Source organism: Balaenoptera musculus, chromosome 10, assembly GCF_009873245.2.
Source record: "Balaenoptera musculus isolate JJ_BM4_2016_0621 chromosome 10, mBalMus1.pri.v3, whole genome shotgun sequence".
Taxonomy (NCBI): domain Eukaryota; kingdom Metazoa; phylum Chordata; class Mammalia; order Artiodactyla; family Balaenopteridae; genus Balaenoptera; species Balaenoptera musculus.
The window spans coordinates 97,092,572-97,117,942 of record NC_045794.1 but is presented as its reverse complement, the minus strand read 5'-3'; the positions used below and the strand labels follow the sequence as shown (position 1 = coordinate 97,117,942).

Here is a 25,371-nt window from a genome sequence, read left to right as displayed (position 1 = left end):
AGTTGGGCTGCCTGGGTCCAAATCCTGGCTCAACCACTGACAAGATGTGGGATTAGAACAAGTCATTCCTGGGACTCCCCTGGTGGTCCAGTGGTTAAGACTCCATGCTTCCAATGCAGGGGGCTCGGGTTCGATCCCTGGTTGGGGAACTAGGATCCCACATGCTGTGCAGTGTGGCAAAAAAAAAAAAAAAAAAAAAAAAGTCATTCCTTTTTTTCTGAGCCTCAGCTTCCTCACCTGTAAAATACAGGTGGTGATAAGAGTAATAGCTGGCATCTACGGCTGCTTGCTCCATGTCAGGCACTATTCTAAGCATTTCACAAGTTTTAACTCATTGGATCTTCACCTCAAGTGTGAGGGAGGGAGGGGGCCTGGCTGGGGGGCCTGTAGACCCTGGAGGCAGCCAGGGTCTAGAAGGTAGAAGAAGGTGTGGGACCATGCGGGAGGAGCAGCTGGTTCCCAAGAGTGTTGGTGAAGCCTTCCTTGTGGAGGTGACAGCTGACTGGGGCCTAGAGGGATGACTAGGAGTTTGTGAGGCAGAGAAGAGACTGAAGGGAAGGCTGGGCTTGCCCATGCCTGAGGTGTTCCTGAGTCTGAACCTCAGTACTGAGATCCACAAGTCCAGGGCTCTTGGGCAGATGGGGAAATTGAGGCCCAGAGCAAGGAGAAGCCCAGCAAGTCTGGTGGGTTGGGCACTGGCTCCTGGCTCAGGACTCCGGCCCCAGCTTTTGGCACCTCCACTTGCTCTAGTCACACCCCGGCAGCCTTGGCAAGCCTCTAGGGTAGGCTCTTAGGGCGATTTGAGCTCGGTCTAGCAGCTTCTCAGAGGCCTGGGGTCGGGGGCATGGCCCAGCCTTGCCACAGACCTGGGTCAAAGCAGTTCTGGACTCAGACCCCAGGAAAACAGCCATGCTCTACAGCCCTGAGTGACCTGGCCCTGCTGACTTCCAGCCCCTTCCGCTCCCCACGATCCCCAGCCCCCTGCCCCACAGGGACTTGGAGTCAGCCTGGAATCTAGGTGGGAGTGGATGCCCCCTGCCCAGCTTGGGGACACCTGCAGCCTGGGAGCTGACGCAGCCTGAGCGCCGTGCAGCCCCTGCTCCTGCTCACAATAAAAGGCTCCCGCTCCACGGGGTCCAGGCATCAGCCTGCTTGGTTGGGAGGGTTTGCTGAAGTGAGAAGCTGATGAGAGCGCAGGGAGCACTGGCTGGGGGCTGGGGGCACCCACCTTCAAACCTGTCTCTGATTTCCTCTGCTGCTCAGCCCTATCTCTGGCTGGCAGCTTTCCCAGATTAGGTGCTGACGTCAGGAGCTGCCAGCTGGGCCAGTGTGGCACAGCCGCGGGGGGTGTATGGGGCTGTGTGGTAGTTGGGTACAGTCAAGGAAGGGGGCATGTGTCCAGCTTTGGAGATTTGTCCTCCAGGGAGGCGGGTGGGAGGGAGCACTGTGTCAGAGGAGCTGCACTGTGGCAGGCACTCGCACAGAGCTGCTCCAACCCTGGCTGCATCCCACACCATCCGGTGGACACCCCCGTACCCCTTGCCATGGCTGGCAGCTGCCAGGCCTCGAGGGCTCATCTCTGTGCAGCTCACTACCCTCTGCAGCATTGCCACAACAGCAGCTGCCATGTGGGGAGCACCCACCCTGTGCCAGGTGCCTGTGAGGCTGGTGCCCATTCTACAGATAAAAAACCAGAAACCCAGACAGGGGAAGTGACTCGCCCAAGATCACACCCCAAATTGGTGATGGAGGCAGATCTGATCCCAGGACTAATTCCAAGCCTGCGCTCTTACCTGCTACATGCTCGGCAGAGATCTCCCAGCTTTGACATAGTCCAAGCCCACAGCCCCTGTGCTTCCCGTGGCCGCACAAATCTCTGCTGTGAGTGAGAGCATTTGTATGCAGAGCAGAAAACACAGTGGGTTACAACAGTTCATCTCCAGAGAGAAACCTCAAGTTCACAAATCTCAGAGAAGGGCCTCATAGGCCCAGTTGGGTCACATGTTCACTCTTTGACCAATCAACTGTGCCCAGGGCTAGGGTCAGCTAACCATGTAGCAGCCCCTGGAGACCACAAGGTGGCTCAGGGGTGGGGCAGGGCCTGCACAAGGCCTTTGCCTAAAGATTTGACCCCTGGGACAAAGGTTCTGTTTGAGTTACATCTGCCTCCCCAGGCTTCTTGGCATCTTATTCCCAACCTCAGTAACAGGAGGCTGGGGTATCAGGGTTCCATGCACCCTGTGTCCTCTCGTAACTGCTTTCCTGTGCCCATTCATTTCTGGCCAGCTGGTCTGGCCACGTCTGCCTGGGAAACTGAGGTGTATGGATGGAGGTCAGAAGCTGCCTGAGGGGACTTCCCTGGTGGTCCAGTGGTAAAGAATCCGCCTTACAATGCAGGGGACATGGGTTTGATCTCTGGGTGGGAAACTGAGATCCCACATGCTGCAGGGCAACTAAGCCCACGTGCCACAACTACTGAGCTCGAGCGCCTCAACTAGAGCCCACATGCCGCAAACTACAGAGCCCATGCGCTCTGGAACCCGTGCGCCACAACTAGAGAAGAGAAAACCCACGCGCCACAACTAGAGAGGAGCCCGCACACCACAACGAAGAGCCTGCATGCCTCAACGAAGATCCTGCGTGCTTCAACTAAGACCCGACGCAGCCATAAATAAATAAACAAATCTTTAAAAAAAAAAAAAAAGCAGCTGCCTGAGGACTTGACTCTGTGCCCCACTTGTGTGGGAGCCTTGGGAGCAAGTCACATCCATTCATCCTCTGGTCTCAGCTTAAATGCCACCCACAGAGAGGTCTTCCCTGACCCCTCCAACATAAACGTTCTCTCCCAGATCCCCAATCTTCTCAGCCACATCACTTACCACAATCCGTCATTCTCCTATTTTTATCCGTGTAACGTTTGTCTTTCCAAGCAGATTGTGAAGTCTGGAGGCAGGGCTGACACAAAATAGACATTTAATAAATATTTGCTGAATGAAGTTTCTCTAACCTTTGGTTTCCCCATCTGTACAAGGGGGTAACAACATCCCCCTGTGAAGTTCAAACAAGATAGTGCCTCAAAGCACCCAACCCAGGCCTAGGAATGTGGTAGGTGCCCACGATGCTGGGAGCAGGGATGGGGGGGAGGCTGAGCTGGAAGGCTCTGTAAGCTGTCAGGAATGGAAAGATCCAAGGGTACAGTTGGTGAAAAGATGGAGTGTGTGACACTGCCCTGAGCCCAAGGTCAAGAACCGTCTAGGAATTTGAATTTGAAAAGTTGAAACCCACCCTGGGTTTGAATTTTAGCCCTGCTGCTTTGGTTTGGGGCATATCACTTTGCTTTTCTGAGCTTCAATGTTTATTGTAAAATGGCCATTTTAAAAAGTCCACCTTGGGACTTCCCTGGTGGCGCAGTGGTTAAGAATCCGCCTGCCAATGCAGGGGACACGGGTTTGAGCCCTGGTCTGGGAAGATCCCACATGCCGTGGAGCAACTAAGCCCATGTGCCACAACTACTGAGCCTGCACTCTAGAGCCCGCGAGCCACAACTACTGAGCCCGTGCTGAAACTACTGAAGCCCGCGTGCCTAGAGCCCGTGCTTCACAAGAAAAGCCACAGCAATAAGAATCTGCAACTAGAGAAAGCCTGCGCGTAGCAACGAAGACCAAACACAGCCAAAGAAAAATAAAAAATAAAAAGTCCACCTTGCCAGCCCATCTCCAAACTCCAAATGCATGTTTTTCCCCTTAGAAACAAAATAGTTCCTGGTCCCTCAAACCACAGGAACCCTGAGCATTAACAACATGCAGCACGGGAAGCAGAAGAGAACAGCCACGGTTGTCCACAGGCAGCTCCGGGACTCACTGAGGAAGCAGGCAGCACCAGCTCCGCGCATGCACACACAGAGCGAGCGGAAGCAGCGTGAAGAGTGGGTGGAGACGCGGGAAGGCGGTGGAATTTGCAGCAGGCTCTGCCAAAGGTGGGACACCCTATTCTGTGCCCACCCCAGGAGCCTGGGCCTGTCCTGAGTAGGGGTCTTGGGGATGCCAATGCTGAGCAAATCAAGACGGTTTTGGTGCTGAGCAAATAGCTGCACCCTTGTGTATAACCTTGTCTAAACTTCCCTGACCAGGGATCCCAGGGATCGAACACACACCCCCTGCAGCGGGAGCATGGAGTCTTAACCACTGGACTGCCAGGGAAGTCCATAAACTTGTCTTTTTTTATATATATATAAATTTATTTTATTTATTTAGTTCTGGCTGCGTGGGGTCTTCGTTGCTGCGTGTAGGCTCTCTCTAGTTTTGGCGAGCAGGGGCTATTCTTCATTGTGGTGCACGGGCTTCTCACTGCAGTGGCTTCTCTTGTTGCGGAGCATGGCCTCTAGGCACGTGGGCTTCAGTAGTTGCGGCACGTGGGTTCAGTAGTTGTGGCTCGCGGGCTCCAGAGCGCAGGCTCAGTAGTTGTGGCTCGCGGGCTCCAGAGCGCAGGCTCAGTAGTTGTGGTGCACAGGCTTAGCTGCTCCGCGGCACGTGGGATCTTCCTGGACCAGGGCTCGAACCCGTGTCCCCTGCACTGGCAGGCGGATTCTTAACCACTGCGCCACCAGGGAAGCCCCGTAACCTTGTCTTAATTGTGATGGTCTCATGGCTGTAGACAAAATTTGGCAAAAGGAAAAAAGGAAAACCTCTAGAATCCCACCACCAGCCCCTTTTCCACGTTACCACTGAGGGTTCCCTGTTTCGGGACACTTTTCATGAGCAGTTCCCTGTATTTCTACCAGCTGTGCAGCACTTTTATTTGTTCTAACTGCTTGGGGCCTGATACTTGTCCCTCCTGAGTAAACTGTGAGGTTAGGGGGCAGAAATTACTTCTAGCTGACAGACGAGGAAACTGAGGCACAGCGGGGTTAGGTGACTTGGCCTTGAAGTGGGGAGGAGGACAGAAAAGACAGCCCCACAATTCTCATCTCAAAATATTTAATTTCGTTTGAAAAGGATACATACCCCGCTTCCCTCCCGCCACATCACTCCGGCCCACCGGCAGCGGCACACTCGCACGCACACACGCACATAAGGCCAGTGGGCTACGCTCTGCCTCTGCCCTCACCGGCTGGGAAGAAGGGTTTGCGCCTTGCCTCCTTCCCCAGCAAAGGTAAAGGAGAGAGGCCTGCTGGAATGCCAGTTCCCAGGGGAGGACGCAGAGCCCCACACACTCTGTCACGTCACATGCACTTAGAAAAATAAAACCAAGTGGTGTTCTGGCATCCCCAACACTGTAAAACAGCAATATCCACCTGGAAGTCATCTTTGCCATTTTCTAGAAAAATTTATTGCACTTAATTAACAGATGTTAAAGGAGCTCTGGGGTGGGGCTTTGCCATGAAAACCAGGGGCTTTCAGCCCTTTGCTCCCAGGGCCCTGGATGGAGAGCTGCACAGCATGAAGGGGCCCTTTTCTGCCAGCCCCCATGCCTGCCACCCCACCTCAAGCAGGAGCTGCCTGCCAGGGCCACAGCAGGTCCCCTCACCAGAGTGATGCTTACCGAGTCAAGGTTCACTACTATGTGCCTTCCGCAACCTCAGGACCCAGACAGGCAAACCCTTTCCTTTGGCCAAGGGTAAGAGTGACCCAGGTCCTCCACAAGGCTGCTGGCCATTGTGAAAGCTCTCTCTCTCTCTCTCTAAATATATATATTTCTCTATCTAGATATACATTTATTTTATGCATATTCTTGCAACATTCTAGCTGATTCATTCATGATTTGTCTGTTCTGAGGTTGCACTGAGGCTGAAGACGGGGTGTTTAGGTAGGGATGGCGCTTCCCAGCCCACTGCAAGCCCACAGAAAGCCATTTACATTGGCGTCTCTAGTCTCCAGTGCTTTTTAAAGGATGTCAAAGATCTGAGCATAGGCGCCTCAGTCTTTGGCTGTCAGCCCCAAGACAGAGAGGGTCCAGCGGGGAGTCAAGGGGACTCCCAACTCCACAATGGAAACTGAGTAGGCACCACCCTCTCCTCCTGCAAGGACTTGATCCTTAAGCCTGGGAAGAAGACATGCTTACCTGAGCACCCTTTTCCCCAAAATGTCAACCTCCACGGACATCTCCTCCCTGTCCCTGCCAGGCTCCTGGCTCAAAGGGGCCCTTCTAAAAGAAGCCAGCACCACACTCTTCCCAAGTAAGGAGAGAACCAGACACCCACTGGCTGGCGGGGGGGGGAGGGGTAGAAGGAGAGGGCACTGCACAGGCAGAAGGCGGGACAAAGAGAAGAGACATCAGGCCGTCATCTCACCCGCTGGGGTTGGAAAGTGGACGCCACCCGGAGACTAAATGTCCATCCCTTAGGGGAAAAAACTGAAAGAAACACAAACCATACACTTCTGGCCAAAGAAAATGAAGAGCTTTTAAGCTGGTGGCTCTTCTACCAATAACAAAATGAGAAGTGCCCTCTTGGTGGGTGGCCAGACCAGAGGGAGAGTGCCCGGGCGGGCGAGCTGCCCAGGGCAGGACACTGACATGCCGGATGCAACTGCCCTGTTGTGGTTACAATAGAGTGAAAAGTGTGAACATGGTTTTCATAGAACCACAAAGTAAAATTCCGGGGCCTGCAGGGAGGGCGCTGACATCCCTTGGCCTCAGGGACCCTTGTCAAGTGCCCTGGAGAGACGGGTGTGCAGGTCCCTGGAGGGCCGTGGCGCTCCCCGGGGGTGTGGTCCACGGCCAGTGGATGGCTTCCCCTGCTCTTAACATCTGTTATGGGAAGTCTTTAGGGGTCAAGGCCCAGGACTCCGAGCCACCACTTTAAATAAAGCCAGTGGTGAATGTGACAAAGTGTGCCCGTCACCTCTGACCCCTCCTTACCACAGGCTGCCTGCCCTGAGCAAATAAATACACCCATCTCTGGGTGCCCCAGCTGACCGCAGCGAGCAGACGCTTCCACGGATCTCCTTAATTAATCTTTCGGGCAGAGCCAAAGGACGAGTCCAGCTGGACACAAGAGAAAGGAGCAGCTGGAAGGTGGGCCCCTCCGCACCACACCACAGCCAGGCTTGCATGGGTGGCTGTCTCCTGGGACCCAGATCGAGGGGACGCTAGCCTATGTAAATGTCCCCAGAGCCCGCTGTTCCAAAAGAGTTGTGCTGCGACCAGGGGACCAGGTGTCCTGCCTGGTGACGCCCTCCAGGCCGCTCGCACGGGGTGGATCCTGAAGCCAGAACTGGGAAGCCCTCTTCTGCTTTTCAGAGACAGCGGACTCGGGCCTGGCCTGCACGGGAAAGCAGAGCAAGAAGGAGCGGGAGCTTCTCGAGAAACATGCCCCAGCTCCCCGCCTACAGCGTGAGGGGCTGTGGAGACCGGTTTTCTGAACACCACGCAGAAGGTGCATCCCAGCTCCAGGAAGTTAAGCTTCCTAGACGAGGAGGCTCTTTCTTTTAAATCCAAGATCTGAGCTTGGTCACTGGATGACAAGAAACAGCAGGCCCAGAGGCCCAGTCTGGTGGGACAGATTTGACTCAGGCGGCCTCCACAAGTGACCTGGAGAAGAGGAGATATGCACGGCGACCAAAGCTCAGAGACCACCACCCTGGGAGTCTCTCCCCAACGGCGGATGGAACGCAGAGGGAACCCCTCCCCAGGGCCTCCTCCTTCCAGGCCTCGGAGCCACAGAGAAAAGGGGTGAGGGAGCCACGAATGGTTGGGTGCACTTCTGTTGCAGGCCCAGACGCAAAGCCCGTCCCAGGCTATGCAGACACCCAGCTGCTGCAGCCTGGCACCCACGTGGACACTACAGAGGAGCTGGCATGTCTTTTTACCTTTGAGGAAGATGGGAACGGATGTTTTTCTCTAAGACTTTCTGGGGAGGACAACAGACCCTCCCTGCCTGGAAATGCGCCCTGCTACCTGAGAAGATGTAAGGGCGACAGCCATCATGACTCATTCTGCAGAGACAGGCCTGGACGGCCCAGGCTGGAGAAGCAGGGAGAGTCAGGGAAGCCTGGGTACCCTGGAAAAGAAGAGCCCATGCTCCAGAGGTCCCCTTCCGGTCCAACTGAGACAGCCAAGAACAGAGACTAAGGCTGATTCACCACCTCGTAGATTCTCTCGCATCCCGCCAGGGAGGAGGCTGGCCCCCAGGGAAGTCGCCGTGCTGGCCATGTGATAATGAAGCTTGAACGTGAAGGCTCCTGGGGCAGGTGCACCGCCATGCGCCCACGACGAGTCATAAGTCTCCACGCAGGGGTGGGTTTCAGGGGTCCCAGGCAGAGGTCTGAGGTGAGGCAGCGTGCCCGGGCGGGGGCACAGGTTACAAGGGCCCGTACTTGGTCTCGTACTTGGACACGATGGTCTTGCACTTGCCCACCTCCTTGCGCAGCTCTGCCACCTCCGTCCGCAGGGCTGTGTTCTCCTTCTCCAGGAAGGCCGCCCTGATGGTGATCTGGTTCTCCTTCAGGCGCCGGGCGTCCCGGGACCGCTTGGCCGCCACGTTGTTCTTCTTGCGTCTCGTCCAGTACTTTTCGTCCTGTCGGGAAGGGTCCTCTGTGGGTCTCTCCTCTTTCCCATGAGGGAACCCAACCTTCCCCTCCTGCCAGCACTTCACACACCTGATTCCTCTTATAACCCATGTGGTCCAGCCAGAATGAGAGCTGGGACCCCGGGGAAGGAGCTGCATGTGCCCGGGACACCGAGGGGCCCCGCACTTCCCCAGGGAGGCGGGATGAGAATGCAAGCCTTTGGTGGGATCCGTGGTGGAAGGAAGGGCGCTCCACCTACTGGTGGCCTGCTCTGTGCTGCTCCAACATAAAGCACTGCCTATACTCTTGCCTCACTTAGGCACTCTGGCTGTGGCTAAGGGTGGGCACTCTGAGTGCAGTCCCCTGAGTTCACATCTTGGTTCTGCCACTTTCTAGCAGTGGAACCGTGCGAGTTCCTTAAACTCTCAATGTCTCGTGCCCCTCATCTTTACAACAGGGGATAATTACAGTAATTACCTCATAGAGTTGCTTGAGGATAAAATGAGTTAATATGTACAAGGTGCTTGGCTTACAGTAAGGACCACATAAAGGTTTACCATATTTATTGTTATTATTACTAAAGCCTCAGAAACATCTCAAGAGGCAGGTATGGTTATTCCTATTTTACAGATGAGGAACCTGAGGTCTGCCTGACTCCAAAGCTTATAAGAAAAGTCCTTCTTACAAGTTTTTCATCAGAGGGAAGAGAAAAACTGCAAAATCCTCCTCTCTCTCCCCCCTCCCAGTTCCTGCAAAACCCCCAGCTTGAAGGCTGCTTGCTAATCCCTGGGATGGCAATATACAACTATCCTCTGTCCTTCAAAGTGAGGGCTTGTTCAACCCCAGTTTCTGTGGCCTAGTGAGCTCTTGCCCGAAGCCTGGGTTGAAGCCAGGGAAGTGAGAGCATCAGCACAGCTGGCTGCCAGAAAGGAAAGAGAGAAGCTGCAGGGAGTCATGCTGGGGCCAAATGCCACCCAACTCCCTTTCTTTCTCTCAATTGCTGCAAGGAGTCATGCTGGGGCCAAATGCCACCCAACTCCCTTTCTTTCTCTCAACTGCTGCAGGATGTGGCTCTAAGCTCTGAACTCATGCCTTTCTAAACGCATCCACAAGGAGGGAGGGTCCTCTAGATGAAATCGAATGTGAAGAAGCACAGCCCCTTGGCTCCTGAACCAACACTGTACCTTCACTATAGTGGATATACCAGGTTACCTTCTGTTCATCGGGGACAAAGACCTTCTTGGCCTTTTTGATCATGGGCTGGGGCTTCAGGTCCTCCTCTGCAAACTTGTGCTTCCGAGGGTTGAACAGCTCCCCGCCCGGCACACTGGAGAGGACCAGGTCGGCAGGGTCGGGATTGAAGTTCACATCCACCTCCACGCAGTTGGGGTCGATGGGACTGGGTGTCTCCCTCTCCTTTTCCAGGGAGGATTCTGAAAGACACAGAGGCAGGTGGTCCTGAAACAGTCTAGACTCACTGGACAGCCAAGACTCACGTCACACACCCAGACACCTGCTTGAATCTCAAGGTTGCACAAGCCATTGCCGCTTGGAGGGAAGAAAAACTACAACAGCACCAGCCCCCAAGCCAGATTGGCATATGTGATTCAATTCAACAACACAAACATGGAAAGAATTCTTCCCTTTAGGAACAAAATGCTCAAAAGGAAACAGAGGCCCTCGAAAAAGACAAAATTTTCCGATTGTTATTTTCCCCCCAGAAATGTTAAGCAAAACATTAAATCATCATACCCCCTTAACTTCCTGTGGTTTCAAGTTCTCAAGTAATGAGAAACAGCTGAATCTCACCAGGAACTGTAAAGGGTTAGGGACACAAACTGAGTAACGAAATGGCTTCCATTTCTGAATCCCCTGAGACGAATCAGTGGCTGTGCTCATTTAGTCTTGTAACAACTCTGAAAGGGAGATGGGTGTTAACCTTATTTTACAGATGAGGAAACTAAGGCTCAAAGAAATGACATGGTTTTCCCAGGAACACATGGATGGTAAATGACTGAATTAAAATTTAAGTCTGGGTCTGGCTGACTCTGAATCCTTGTTCTCCGCCCTACCTGGCTGTGGCTTTATAGTGGACATTGGATTTAAGGAACTTTCAGAATTCAAAGGTTATGTGTTAGGGAGAATCCCCTGGCGGTCCAGTGGTTGGGACTCCGCGCTTCCACTGCATGGGGTGCGGGTTCGATCCCTGGTTGGGGAACTAAGATCCCACAAGCTGTGCAGAGTGGCCAAAACAAACACACAAAAAAACCTGTTCAAAGGTTATGTGTTATTAGAGATAATTTATTTAAAAAATCTACACCTTTGGCCTACTTGCTCAATGCTACTGATAGGAGTATACGAAATAATTCTTCAGTCTACAGACACTTACTGAACACCTACTATATGCCAGGAACTGTCCTGCCAAAGACAAAGCAGTGAACAAAACAAGTAAAAATCCTTGCCTTCATGGAATGTTATTCTAGTGGGGAAGGCCAACATTACACAAGATAAATTACAAATATCTATATAAAACTGTTAGATGCCACGTGGGTATTTGGGAGGAGAACATTTCAGAAAGAGTGAACACCAGGTGCACGGTCTGTGCACAGGCAAGCACTGGGATAGTCAAGGAAGAGCAAAGGAGACCAATGTGGCTGCAGCGAGTGAATGAGAGGCAGGAGTAACCGGAAAGGCCCGGGACAGAAAACATGGGGCCTTTAATCCCAATAAAGCAGTGGTGCTCAATAGGGGACGATTTTGTTCTGCAGGGGATATGTGGCCATGTTAGGATGGGGGGGTATGTTCTACTGGCATCTAGTGGGTAGAAGCCAAGGATGCTGCTGCTAAACATCCCATAGTGCACAGGACGGTCCCTCCCCAACCCCAACAAAAAAATTATCTGGTCCAAATGTCAATAGGGCCACTGATTTTGACTTTCACCCTGAGTTGAAAGAAGTCATTGGAGGGTTCTGAGCAGAGGTGTGACACGATCAGACTTAGGTTTTAACTGGATCATGCATATAAACTAATTGTATCCTATCAAAGGGGTTAATTACAAACAAGGCTGAGTGTCAGAGGAGTGAATGACCAGGGACCAATGCGGGAACTATAGGAATAAACGACAAACAGTCAATGCACCCAAGGCTGGCAACTAGACCTCCCCTGTCCTGCTGGTGGAAGTATAAATGGCTACAGCCATTTTGTACACTATTTGGCAACATCTACAAATGCTGATCGGGTACATGTCTGATGACCCAGCTGCTCTATTCCTTGGTAAATGCCCAACAGAAATGCACACAGGTATTTACCAAAGACTCACACGCAAATGTTCATGACAGTGCTATGCAGAATCCCAAACTAGAAACATCTCATGTGCCCATCAGCTGAAGAGTGGATAAACTGTGGTGTAGTCATACAATACAACGATGGAATACCATTCACCAATGAATATGAACGAAGTTCTGCTACAGGCAACAACACGGATGATTTTCACAAATGGAGTTGAGGAAAGAAGCTAGACACAAAAGAATACGTACTACTTATGTCTTTTCTACAGAAGGAACTGAAAAACGACCTCTTTCATTTCTACCATGTGTACAACTCTTACTTCATCTGTATTGTGGCTTTCCTCTCTGTCACAGGAATTTTCCATAAGTATGTTCTGTAAATCTATTTTGTTAGTTACTGATGCCCACATGATTTATATGTTACTATAAGGCTAGTTATAGGAAGCTATAAATGTGAGAGTATAAATGTAATTAACTTATGATTGTTTAAAAAAAGGAGAGAACATAATATACAGTTCCATTTATAGAACATTCGACTATAAGCAAAGTGAATCTTTGGTGATGGAAATAAGGATAGTGATTACCTCTGGGGAGTAAGGATCGAGAGGGGTCCCAAGCCGCTTTGGGGATTCCAACAGTGTTCTCTATCCTGATCTGGGTGGTAGTTACACAGGTGGGTTCACTCTGTGAAGATTCACTGAGTGGTAAACTTATGATACTGGCGCTTCTGGATGCCATACTTCATTAAGAAGGTTTACTTAAAAACAAAATCAAAGGCAAATGCCACCTAGGTAGTCTAAGGTGCAAGAAGAGGGCTCATTTCCAGCTCTGTCCCCTACCCACACATGGAACCGGCCTTGCAGGACAACCTGACCAGCACAAAAATGAGCTGCCTTTAGGGACCTCCCTGGTGGCGCAGTGGTTAAGAATCCACCTGCCAATGCAGGGGACACAGGTTCGATCCCTGGTCTGGGAAGATCGCATATACCGCAAAGCAACTAAGCCCTTGCGCCACAACTACTGAGCCTGTGCTCGAGAGCCCGCAAGCCACAACTACTGTACTTGCGTGCTGCAACTACTGAAGCCTGTGCACCTAGAGCCTGTGCTCCGCAACAAGAGAAGCCCCTGCTCGCTGCAACTAGAGAAAGCCCATGTGCAAAGACCCAATGCAGCCAAAAATAAAAAAAAATAATAAAATAAATAAATTTAAAAAAAAAAGCGCTGCCTTCAAACAAAAATTTGGCCTGGAATCAGCTGAAGCCTCTCAAGCTGAACAGTTTACAGGAAAGAAATGAGGGGCAGAGGAACATGTTAAAAGGCAGTACAGGGATATAGTCAGAAAAATCTAGCATGTGCAATACTTTACAGGACAAACAATTCAGCTTCTTCATTGCAAAGAAATAAAAAGGAGAGAGGACCCCATAGATTACAAGAGATTTAAGAAACATAACTAACTGAAACATGTGGGTCTTGTTTGGCTCCTGATTCAAATGAACTGTAAAGCAATAACATTTATGAGACATTTTGGAAATTTGAATGCTGATGGATTTATTGTCAGTTTCAGATGTTAAATTGGTATTTTTGTTCTGTTTTTTAAAAGAGCTCTTAGAGTTTATATATATATTGAAATATTTATCGATGAAATGATATAATACCTAGGATTTGAATGAAAATAATCAGGTTAAGGGAATGGAAGAGGTTATAGAAAACAAGGTAGATTACGAGTTAATTATTATAGAAGCTGAGTGATGGTTACTGGAGGTTCATTATAGCAGCCCTTTACTTTTGTATTTGACGTTTTTCCAAAATAAAAAGAAAAAAATATTGAGCATGACAATTCCTTGGGTGCAGGTTCCCTGGGTTCCACACCAGTTCCTGGGGTCTTTCCTGGGAGACATCAGCCTATACGCCTCAAACTGAGCCTGCAGAAAGCTTTGCAGAGCCCCTGAAACAGGGGCCATGCCTCCTCTGGTGGGTTCGTGACCCAGGGGCATGAAAACCAACCAATTGATCTCCAGAGGTAAAACAGAAAAAGGACGAGAGGATGAGGGAGGAATCCCAAAGACGGCATCTGTCCCGGCAGCAGAAATGCCTTCTTCATGCCAGTGCCTGAGCAGTACCTGGCTAAACAGCCAAACATCCTGGGTTCAGTGTTGCCTCCACTTCCTACCAGCTGTGTTACCTTGAGCAAGTTACCTAACTTCTCAGTCTCCTCACCTATAACATAAGAATAATAGTATCAATCTCATAAGGAGGTTTTTGTGAGGACTATGTGTTAATGCCTGGCACAGAGTAAGTGCTAAACATTATAAATGTTAGCTGTTGTTGTTGTTATTATTACTGTCGCCTGAGCTTCCTAATCATCTGTGGCAAGGTGCGCGTGCGGGTAAAGAGCAGCTCTGAGGAAAGGCAGAATGGCTTTCTATCCCGCGAAGCCTCTGGCTGGCAGGGCTCGCTCCACCGGGCTGACCACCTGTGGCAAACAACCAACAGAAAGGCTCCGGCTGCTGCCGAGGGGGCTGCTGTTTTCATGTCCAGCCTCGGGGGACTGTGCTGAAGGGTGAGGAGCAGAGGGTTTCTGCCCCCTGTAGGCCCACTGGGACCTCCCCTGAGAGGAGGGGCTCACTAGGTGCGTGGACACAAGCAGCCCTCAGTGGGAAGCAGATTTCCTCGGATGCGGCAGGTGGCCCTGCCCAAAGGCCCATCACCAACCTGTGCTAGACACGGTTTCCGAGGGCTGAAAGACAGCAGTGGAGGAGGATGGCGGGGACGCCGTGGAGGAGCTGGCCGACTCCTTCCCTTCCAGCTCAGCCACAGGCAGCAGCAGGTTCTGGGCCAGGTGGGTGGGGCTGGCAGGGATGCCATTCTCCAGCAGGAACTCATCCAGGTCCATGTACTCCAGGTGGAAAGACTCGCCATCGTACGGGATGGTCTTGTCCCAGATGGGTGGCATGAGGGAGGCAGAGACGGCCATGGTGCTCGCCGCTGCAGCCTCGTCTTCCTCCAGCTTTTCCTTCCCCTCTTCCTTATCTGCAGACACAAAATCTGTGATGAGACATCACTCAAGAGGGTAACTCAATCCCAGGAGGCGAGCAGTGAGCCTCACAGGGTGGCCCCACCTCTCTTGGAGTCCTGATCCATCCATGGATTTCAAGAGCCCACTCTATTCTCCAGTTATAACCTGGTGCTTGAACCAGGAGCACTGGTCTCCTTTAGAGGTGGCAGCAGACCCTCATCCATGACTGGGTTTCCTAGGATGCTCTCCATAAGCTCTGAGGCCTGATGTATCCCCAGGGTTAATTCAGAATGGGCTGTGAGATTAGCATCTGCCGGAGAGAGGCTACAGGGAGGAAATGGAGTTTCTGACCCTTCCTGATATCTTAGGAAAGGGCTGATTCCTCAGGCCAAGAACTTTTGTGTTCTCCTGTCCTGTCCCCTCCAGCTGCGCGTCTCCACAGCAACCCAGCCCGGGGCTTGAATCCCAGCTCTGCCACCCACTGCAGTGATGTGTGACTTTAGCTGTTACTCAACCTCTCCCAGCCTCAGTGTCCTCCACTGTAAATAAGGATAAAGCTGCCTCTTTGGTGAAGATCAGAGGTAACATCTGAAAGCGTCTTGTAGCGCTCCTGGCACATAGCAGGCATTCATTATTACCCTGAGCTTGTTCAGGGCAGGGATTGTGTCTGATTCATTTCCAGATCTCAGGGACCAATACAGGAGCAGGCAGACAGTGAGCCATAGGACGATGTGTACAATGAATGGAGAAGGCTGGGTTTGTAAACAGACTCCCCTCGGGTTTCTGAAAAAGAGAGGGCCTGGAGCTGTCTTTTCAGGACCTTTTTCAGAGCAACCATTTCAAGAGACTTCTATCCCTGAATAAGCAGAGAAGACTTAAGGCAGGTTCTCTGGGAGGGAAGAGAGGGGCGGAGCTGTAGAAGAAAGCTTGCTCCCATTCAAAGCAAAACTACTCAATCAGTGGGGACGGGATCCCACCTAATTGTTTCAGCCCAAAAGTTATACACGTGGATTGGATATCCAAGAAAGGGTAAATTAAGAAAAAAAGACAATAGAAAAATGTGACAAGGTTGGAAGGAAATCAAAGTGACAGGGAGGCTAATCAGGGAAGTCAGAGATAAAATCATGACAAGTTCATAATGGGTTTTCAAATTGAGGGAGACAACTTTGTATTCTGGATTCTGAAATGAAAAAGAGAAATCAAATATGATTATGTTGGAAGTGAACCAGTCATGCACGGACTCCTAGACCACAGACAGCCAAAAAGCAGCCTGTTGGTCCAATAAAAATGGACACACCCAGTGAGTTAAGAAGGTGGAGGTTTTGACAAACAGAATTTGGTCATGGCTTCTAATACAAATTAACTCGAATTCTTGCAACTGCCTTCTGTACCAGGCATTGGTTTAAAACCAAATGGGAAGTAAGAAAGCCAAGCTTTGGTGGGCTGGGTGGGCCAGATGGCCTCCCTGGTCTCCTTCCTTGGGATACTGACTCTACATTCTGTTCAGAAATGACTGAGATCCATGTTGGGCGGGGTCATGGGGATCAAAGGAGGCAGGAGAAAGAAGGAGACAGAAAAACAGCCCTACTAAAAGGACGAGTAACACTAAGTTCCAGGTTTTGTCTGGCCTAAGCAATTAAGCATATTTTTAATCAGTGTTTTTATAAGATGGAGGTTTAATTGTAAGAGATGATACAGGACTAGGCCCCTCACTCAGGCCAGAGGGATTGACATCATCAGTGGTTGCCAGCGATACAGTAAAGAGCACGTAAGGGCTAGCTACGTGACCCTGAGGAAGCATCCTCACCTCTCTGAGTCTCAGCTTTCTTCATCTGAGAAGTGGGGTAATACCCTACTGGATGGCTGTGGAAGACCAAATAAAGATTATGCCAAAGTGCTTTGTGAGCATTCTGCAAATGTAAGGTAGAATTATTGTGATGGATGGTTATGATTTGGTAATCTGACAGAACCTGACAGATGTGCACACCTGTCCTGAGGCAGCTTAACTCAGCCCCAGATTTGGAACAAAGCATTGCCTTAAAAACAAACAAAAGGGTCTGTGCCTATGAGGTCCTGAAGCAGGAGAAGAGAGCCTGGCCTCACCTGATGTGCGGAAGCCATTGGTAACCCAACCCATAGGGATGGGAGCCTGAGAACACACCCAGGAAAGGAAGAGAAATGGCATTTTAAAAAATAAAATTAATCCCCCCAGACAGGTAATTCCCAAAAGGCCCATTCCTTCCCAAATCCCTGAACTACAACAGTGGTTCTTGGAAATTCAAATCTCTCAGATTGAAATCATACCTCACTGCACCTAAAACTCCACTGTAGGTGGCACTCCTGCTGCTCCCTGAACCTCATGTTCCCAGGCCAAAAAACAAGGCCAAACCTGCTTTCCACATAAGCCCCAGGGACCCTTGTGGCCTAGGAAACAAGACAAAGCCCAGCCCTGCCACTGTGGCCCCAAAGACTAGGGTCAGCCCCAAACAACCAGGTGAAGGGCCTCAGTGGCCTCGTTCTAACGCTCATCCCTCTACCTGTCTCATCCCAACCTCCCCCTCACAAGGCGGCTCCCATTCCTTCTCCTGACACCCCTCCCCCACCTCAGCAGCAGCCCTGAAACTCATTTCCAGAAAATCTCCAGTGAGTACCTAGTACCTGGGGATACTCACACGCAGGGATGAAGACAGGTCCTCCTCTCAGGAGGGGGGACGGCCATATACGAAGACAATTCGCTATCAGGGCATCTCAAACTTTAGTGGACTTTGGAATCACGGAGGTGGGGTGGGGCGCTCCTTAAAATGCAGATTCCTGTCCCAGGAGCCGCAGAGTCGGTGGGTAAAGGGTGGGGCCCAGAAATCGGCATTTTAAACAAGCATCCCAAGTGATTCTGATGCAGGCGTCCCCAGAGAAGGCGCCGTGGAGCCTCGTTTAAGGGGCTGCTGCGACCCCCATCAGCCTCCTCAGTAAACCTTACACGTCGCGCGCGCGCTCCCGGCCGCCCCGATGAACCTCCTCACTGCGACCCCCACTCTACCATCTCCCTCCTGACCCTTCCCCGCCAACCCCCACCTGACCCAACCTCTCTCAACTCGTCCCCGACCTTCTCTTCCCACCCCCTTTGCCTCGCCCTCCGGGCCCCTCATCATCCCTGGCCCCATCCCCCTCCGCTGGACCACTTCACCCCAACCTCCGACCTCCGAGGCCCCGCCCTCACAAGGCCCCGCCCCTGCAGAGACCCCGCCCCCAGGCGCGCGCGGACCCCCTCCCCTCACCTAGGCGCGCCTCGCGCGGGGGGTTCTCCATCAGCTTCTTCAGGACCAGAGGGAAGGAGCCCGGCAGGCCCCTTTCCCCGGCTGCGCGCCCCGGCCCCGGGCCCGGCCCCGCCTGCGGCTCTACAGGCGGCTTCTTTCCGCCGCCCGCGTCGGACATCGTGCCCCGCGCTCTGCTCGCGCGCCTCGCCTCCCCCGCCCGCCCCCCGAGATGGGACAGAGCCGTGCGACCCGCCGCAGCTGCCGACACGGGCAGCTACTGCGCAGGCGCCCAGCGGCACCCCCGCCTCCCTCCATCCCTACCCCGCCTGGGGACAGGCTCTGTCATATTAATTATTCATAAGGCCAGGCCAGCTTCCCCGGATGGCAGCCTTAGATTGGCCCGCCCCGCGAGAGGGGCAGGCTCAGCCTTCCGGGCCGTAATTGGTTAGGCCGCCCGGGTAAACGAGACACGTGCGGGTCCAGGTGAGGAGCAGGGCCGAAGGCCCCGCCCCGTCTGCCTCTCTGTCACCTGATTGGTGCCTGCTGGCGTCTGGGCCGTAGGCCCTTTTCGGCGACAGCCCCTTCCCCTCTACCAGCGGTTTCACCTTCGCCTCCTTCTTCGTAACCCCTGCCCTTCTTTCGGACCACGGTAACCGCTCTCCCTTCCCTCGCATCCCAATCTCACCACCTTCTGGACGCGCTGAAGGGAGGCGGGGCTGGGAGCAGCCATGCCGGCGGAGGAAGCCTATCAGAGAGCCCCCCCCACAACCCCGGGGCCGCGCGGCCGGGATTTCCACCCCCCGCCGCGGGTCACGTGGAGATGCAGCCGAGTCCAGTCGCGTGGGGAGGGGGAAGAAGGAAGGCGCGGAACAGCCAATGGAGGGCGGGGGCGGGGCCCGGGGCGGTGCACGAGGCGCAGCACGTGCGGGGCTGCGGCGGGGCGGGGCGCAGCGGGGCTTTCTATTCCGGGGACTCTGCCCAGGGTCGTGGGACAGGGACGCAGAGGCTAGCCCTCGCCCCACCTCACCCGCGATCTAGAGGTTGGCTGAGGGCAGGGCCGGGGACGGCGACCTGTTCCTGTAGGGACGGCCGGAGCAGGCTTGGCCGCCGCTGAAGGGGGTGTCAGGTTCCTCACTGATCCCGGGTTTCTGGTGCAGGCGTGGTGGCCAGATAAACACTAGCGTGGAGGGAGCATTCTTGAGGCCGCGGGTGGAGAGACAGAGAGCCCGGCCCTGAGCCAGAGCCAGAGCCAGAGTACACGCTTCCGTCCTCGCACTTACTAGCTTGTGACCTTGGGAAAGTCCAGTTCCTTCACTTGAGCCTGTTTCTTCGTCCATAACATTTAGGGGTTGGGCTAGATAATCTCTAAAGCCCTAAACAGCTCTGAAATTCTGTTCCTCTCTAGGACCTTCCCTTCTTTTTCCTAGGGAAAAAAACAAAACAAAATTCCTTTACACAGGCTACCGGTTGCACATTTTGTGGGACAACTACCTCTTCTCAAAATATTTACAAATATTCCCTGGGAGTTCCTCAGGAAACGCCTAAAAATACGAAACGTGAGGGGGTACACAAGTGTGGAGGCCTTCTAGGAAGCTGCTCCTAAGTGGCGCCCAGAACTTCGTACCTCTTTATGGCACAGATCGTACCCTGCCTTGAAGCCAAACAAAACTAGACTCTCCCTCCCTGAGAGGGCAGGGACTTAGGCTTATTTGTCCTGTATCGGCCAGTGACCCCCGCCTTCCACGAGCGGGGCTGGGGGAATGGCAGGGCCTAGTCCCTGGTTCATAGGGTAGGTGCGTGACCGCGACGCCCAGCTAGATGAACGTTGTCAGGCTGATACAATTAGAACTGGGAGTTGAGGAGGAAGAAGAGGCTGGGCCCCTGAGCAAGCTTGGAAATCAAGAGGTTTGAAGAAAATCTGGGTGGTGGTCGAGGCCCCAGGGTGGAGCTTGACTCCAAAATTCAAGTTCTTATGGCCACACTAATTAGACTTCAGTCACTTTCTGACTCTGATACCTCCAGCCAATTGCTTCATGTCTCCAGGCCACCTTTCCTTATATGTCAGACGGCGATAGGGCAGGATTGACCTTGTGAGGCTTCCTAAGCCAGTTCGTATAAAATGTACAATTGCAACCCTGCCACAAACAGTAGTTTTCATAGCTTTACTACCACTGATGGGTACAAATCCATTGCTTGGTGTATCCATTATCCTAGAGGCAGGTATGGTGCCCATGTCACTATTTAGTGAAAGTGCTAAATTGTGTACAGAACATCTGTTGTGTTGCAGAGTTGTTGTTAGTGGTATTCTGTATGTGGCTAAACTAATATATCTTTAGGATAAACTGACCTAGAGGTTTTTAGAAACAAATTTCCAAGGACCGTCTGAGGAAATTGATTAAAACAATGTATGAAGTTTTTTTTAAAAATGGCTAGTTTGGCCGCAGAGCAGCTTGCTGGATTAGAGTTAAATGTATATTTTCATGGCTAATGTGACATTATTGAAGAGAAAAAAATTCTCAAGGTACTAGAGGAGGATTTGTAGTAACATAACAGTGGAAGGTTATAACATTCGTTTTATGACAAAAGTGGTATGTAGTAAGAGGGAGTAAAGATTTAGATTTTTTTTAAAGCTGCAGTTGTCCAAAAGGGATAATGCTACTCTGCTTATCACCCATCCTGGAGCAACTGATTTAACAGGCGAGTGGCACTGGTGAGAAGCTCAGTAAGCAGCTTAAGGCCTTAAAACTTAGTTTTGATTTGGTCCTCTGTTCATGCACCGACACTCCCCGAAGAGGGTTTTTTTCCCCTGGACAACCGCAGGGTAAATGGTGTGTCACAAACACCGTGGCAGGAACATTATAAACATGTTCTCTCTCGTGCTTACTTGCAAGCTGGGAGGTGAGCTACACCGCCGACCGGCAGCACTCAACAGCACCATCCTGGAGGCGGGAGCCATTCTGTTCTTGTCTTCATTCTCCGGCTGGTCGGAGAAGAGCCACAGCATCCTGTCTCTACCTCTGCCTCCTGTCAGTAAAGTGGGAATAACAGCGCAGCCTTGCCCCTTCTCTTAGTGGAGGAATAAATGGTGTGAGAAATAATTAGCTAATTTCCATAGCGTTTGTGAGCCCAACAAAGAAAGAAACTCTATGAAAAGAACATGTTATTACATGGTTAAGACTTTAAAGCTATGAAGTGATACCTTAGTATTTTATAGTAATAGGGTTTCAATGCAGCAACTTCTTGAGGGAAGTGTGGTCCTGGGGCAGCAGTGACTTTGTGGGGATGGGATGCAGACCTGGGTAGAGTCTCTCCACAGCGCTGTCCAGCCACTTGTCCTTGAGCAAGGGACTTCTGCTGCCTAAGTCCCAGTTATTTTTCTCTTGGAAACAGAAATGGATCTGCTTACCTCATAGAGTGGTTATGAGGATTATGTGTGGGAAGCCATGTCAAGTGCCAGCCTGAAGACTGTATGGCATGGAGTGCGTGGGCCTCCACCCTTCCCCTTCATTCAGGTTGTGTCGGGTGAGGAGTAGGATTATTTTGGGTGAGGGGACAAGGCTGTGGGTGGGTTCTACAGTCTAAGCTACTGCAGAGGAGGGATGTGAAATGTCCATTTTCCAGAGCTGGACTGGCTTTAAATTCTACTCTTTAGTGTTCCAGAAACTTGCTAACCAACCCAAGTTAAAAATTTAATTCAGTTGAGCATATGCAGAACAGGTGCCTTTCATTAAGCCGCTATACCAATTTGGATTATTTAAATTTGAAGTTCAGAGGAGCTAAAACTCCAGCATGGGAGCCTTTGACCAGATACCCCATAATGATCTCTTTGGCCACATAAGTCAGCATCTAACAGGACAGTACGACTCCGTCTTCTGACTTACTGCACAATGTGACATGAGCCTGGTGTCTGTAAGAGCAGGACGGTGAGAAGGCTTCCATTGAGCTCTAACAAAGCCCAGTTATCTGCGTGCTTTGCGATACCAAATGCAGGAGAGCACAAAGCTTTGTTCAGGGTAGTAACTCAGTAAGTATTTGTTGGCTCGCTTTGTTGCTGGTGCTGGTAGGAGGGTTAACAAAACCTTTCAGAGCCAAATCATATACATCTGGAACGTTATTAACATTAAATAACAGTCATTGTGTTTGATTCACAATCAAACCTGGAATAACAAACATGAGCCATCTTTATGGCAAGTCCCCCGCCACTGGCCTTGCCAACAGCTGCCTCCTTTTGAGCCCACATACCTGTGGCCGCGTGGTTCTGGGCTGTGGTTTGTACCTCTGTTGCAGTGTGTCCTGGGGGAGAAGTGGCGGGTGGAGGCCCTTCGCTAACTCTTGCCCATCTCTTCAATACTCTCAGGAGTACTAGTTTCCTGTTCGGCTTGCATTTTGTCCACTGCCCAGGTTCGGACTGTAGAAGGGAATGCCCCAAGAGTGCCGTTTCCAGAGAGAAGCCCTCACCTCCAGGCTCTGCCACGTCTCAACAGCCACTTCCTGACAGCCAAGGGCTCTCCAGTGGAGGCCGTGTTGGTGCAGTGGTAGGGTGTGGGCTCTGGAGCTGGAACATCTGGGTCTGATTCCTGCTTTGACTATTTCCTGTGTGACCTTGGGCAAGTTACTTAACCTCTGAGCCTGAGAAGTAAAGGAGTCAATTCAGGCGCACTGCTGAGACTAGCACTTGGAGCATAGCAAGTGCTCAACTGAGTTTATCACTTACCACAATTTCATGTTGGATTGTCCTGGAAACACCCTGTTCCTCCTAAGCTACCACTTCCCCAAGAATAGTGTGTGTGTGGGGGGGGGCGGACCTTGCAGGCAGGGAGGTGATGGCCTCACTCTTCTTTATGACCTTCAAGGCCCTGCAGGCTCTCCCCCTTGCGGGTCTCTCCAACCTCACCTCTTCCTTCCTTCCCACTTCATAAAACACCTCCTGCAGCCACAGTGGCCTTTCATTCCTCAGACACATGTGTCTTTCTTGCCCCAGGACAGGGCCTTTGCAGGTGCTGTTCCCTCAGCCTGAAAGTTCTTGACGTACCTGGCTCTTCCTCACCCTCCAGGCCTTGGCTCAAATGTCACCCCCTCAGAGAGGCTGGCCCTGACCTTCCCGATTGCTGACTCTCTGTCTCCCCGCTGGAATGCAAACAGCAGGCGAACAGGGGCGGTGTTTGTCTCACTTGCCCCTGTGCCACAAGTGTAGCAAGGACTCAACATGATGAATGTTTGGATGACTGGAGAGGTACTGCCCTGAGACCTGGTTCCAGAGACCCCGGGGAATCCTGTGGGTAGGGAGGAGCCTGGAAGCCGGCCAAGCTGGGTTGGAGCCCCTGGACAACTGTGTGGCCTTCCCATCGCTGAATGGATGGGAAGCCTCCTCATCTGTAGAATGGCTCATCACAACTCCCTTGCAAAGCCATTTCACAGATGGGGATGTAAAAGCGCTGAGCACGGTTCCCAGGACACAGCTGGGAAACAGGGGCCATTGGAACCAGGATTCATTCCTGTAGCAACCTAGCCTTGGGACAGGCCCATTAAGATGTAAAAGCCATCTGGACTGCTGGACACTGCTGTCAGTTTTTGGCACTCAGTGAGAATGAGTTTCTCACGTTTCCCTGATTGGTGATGGGGATGGGACGGGGTGGGGGGAAAGGTAGAGAAGAAGGATGCGTCCCTGACGCCGGGGTGAAGAAGAGGCTGGCCTGCATACTGGCCCCGACGGTAGCCAGTTCCTCTGGGCATGTTTCCTTGCCATGTAGGAGGTGGTAGTGAGGATTAGAACTAACACATCCAGTACAAAGAAGGTCCCTTCCCCCACTTCTTCCCTGGAAGCAAACTTCATGATTTCTCGGGTTTGCTCTGGTTCCCCAAGACTGGGAGTGGAGGCGACCACATGGACCTTACTGACGCCAAGCCCAGGACAGCCCAGGCTGCACTGAGTCCACTCTCTCGCCTGTTCACCTCAATCCCCCAAGAGGAGGCTACCCAGACCCCTGCCTCTGCCCCAGCGAGTCCCACTGAGATCTGGCCTGTGATCCTTCAGCCCTTTCTCTGGCCAGCTCAGCTGGGCTGTCCTGTTTGGTGCGGGGCTGTTGGCACCATGCCCCCAGGAGCCTCAGCACGTGTTTCCAAGGAGACAGCCCTGAGTATGCTCCCACAAACTTGCAACGTCCCCTTCTTTCAAGGAGAATATCCATGGAAAGGAGGGTGGAAATGAGGGAGTGAAGGTCGGATTGCAAATGTGATGTCCATGGAAGGAGCATAATGCCAGGCCCAGCTGCTGTTTGCCTTTCACAGAGAAAACAGTGTGGCACTTTACAGTTTGCAAACGCTTTCACATGGGATAGCTCATTTAATCCTGGCCACAAGCCTGTGAAGCAAGTATTCTTTTCACAGATTGGGGATGGAGAGAGGCATGTCAAGGATACCCTGCTGGGTGGCCCACAGCGATTCTGGTTAGGAGCTCCTGACACGGGGAACCTGCCTGCCCAGCTCAAAGTGATGGCCTTGTTCAACCTCTGGTATGCTTTCACGCTACATGGTTCCCTGTAAGGAGGCCTGAGTGACCAAAGTTGGCAGAAAGATGAGGGGCGGCCTCTGAGCACAGCCAAGGAATGAGGGAAGGATAGGGTGTAAAGAGCTAACAGTGTGGTTTAGAGAAGCTGGGTCTTTCCAGAATCTGGAGAAGGAAGTGTGAGAGTGAGCAATCTGGAACAGAATGGCCTCTTGGAAGAGGATCCTTGGGAGAAAAGGCAGGTGCGGAAACAGGAAGAACAGTCCTTAGGGATCAGGGCCCAGAGGCAGAGGGGAAACTGAGTCAGAGCTTGGGGCACGGACCCACTCTCTGGCTGGATGTAGATTTCTCTGCCCACAAGAAAGTTGGTTGAACGGGTGGCCCAGAGCGAGGGGCCACGGGGTGGTGGTTGTAGCCTGAAGCCGAGGAGTCTGTAGCCTGGTCAGCACTGTTGGAGGAAGTCTGCTTAACCAGGAAAGCGGGGAGTCTACACAGGCTGGGGTGGGAGGCCCAGGGCAGCAAGAGGGAGAGGCCCCGAGGTCGGGGCTCAGGGAGCGTCCTTGAATTAGAAAATGGAGAGGCTGCAGGGAGAGCAGAGTCTCGTGAGGGCACATTCTCACCCTCCGCACGGCTCTCCTCTGACGTCCCCTCCCACTGGACCCAAGGTGTGCTCTGCATGTGACCCCCGTGTGAGCTGAAGCACAGTCACCGGGCTGGGGAGAGTGGGGACTTTGTAAAGAGGTCTCCGTCCCCCACCACGGGGAGACCTGCGCCGCTCACACCAAAGCACCAGGCGAGCAAT

General features: G+C 52.2%; 1 protein-coding gene across 5 annotated transcripts in view; it reads right to left on the bottom strand.

The window, feature by feature from the left end:
* The window catches only part of TEF (TEF transcription factor, PAR bZIP family member), a 44,476-nt gene that overhangs the window by 16,610 nt on the left and 2,495 nt on the right, over positions 1-25,371 (bottom strand). Inside the window, exons 1-5 of one of the 5 annotated variants that reach the window (XM_036866086.1) lie at positions 17,483-17,611; positions 14,914-15,134; positions 14,507-14,824; positions 9,720-9,940; positions 2,880-2,955 (exon numbers count right to left, since the gene is read on the bottom strand). In XM_036866086.1, coding sequence (XP_036721981.1) covers positions 2,880-2,955; positions 9,720-9,940; positions 14,507-14,824; positions 14,914-14,935 — 637 coding nt within the window. In that variant the 5' untranslated portion in view covers positions 14,936-15,134; positions 17,483-17,611. Of the gene's footprint in view, positions 1-2,879; positions 2,956-4,959; positions 8,516-9,719; positions 9,941-14,506; positions 14,825-14,913; positions 15,135-17,482; positions 17,619-18,085; positions 19,289-25,371 lie in introns of those variants that run through there. The other 4 variants (XM_036866087.1, XM_036866088.1, XM_036866085.1 and 1 more) reach the window with 4 other exon arrangements.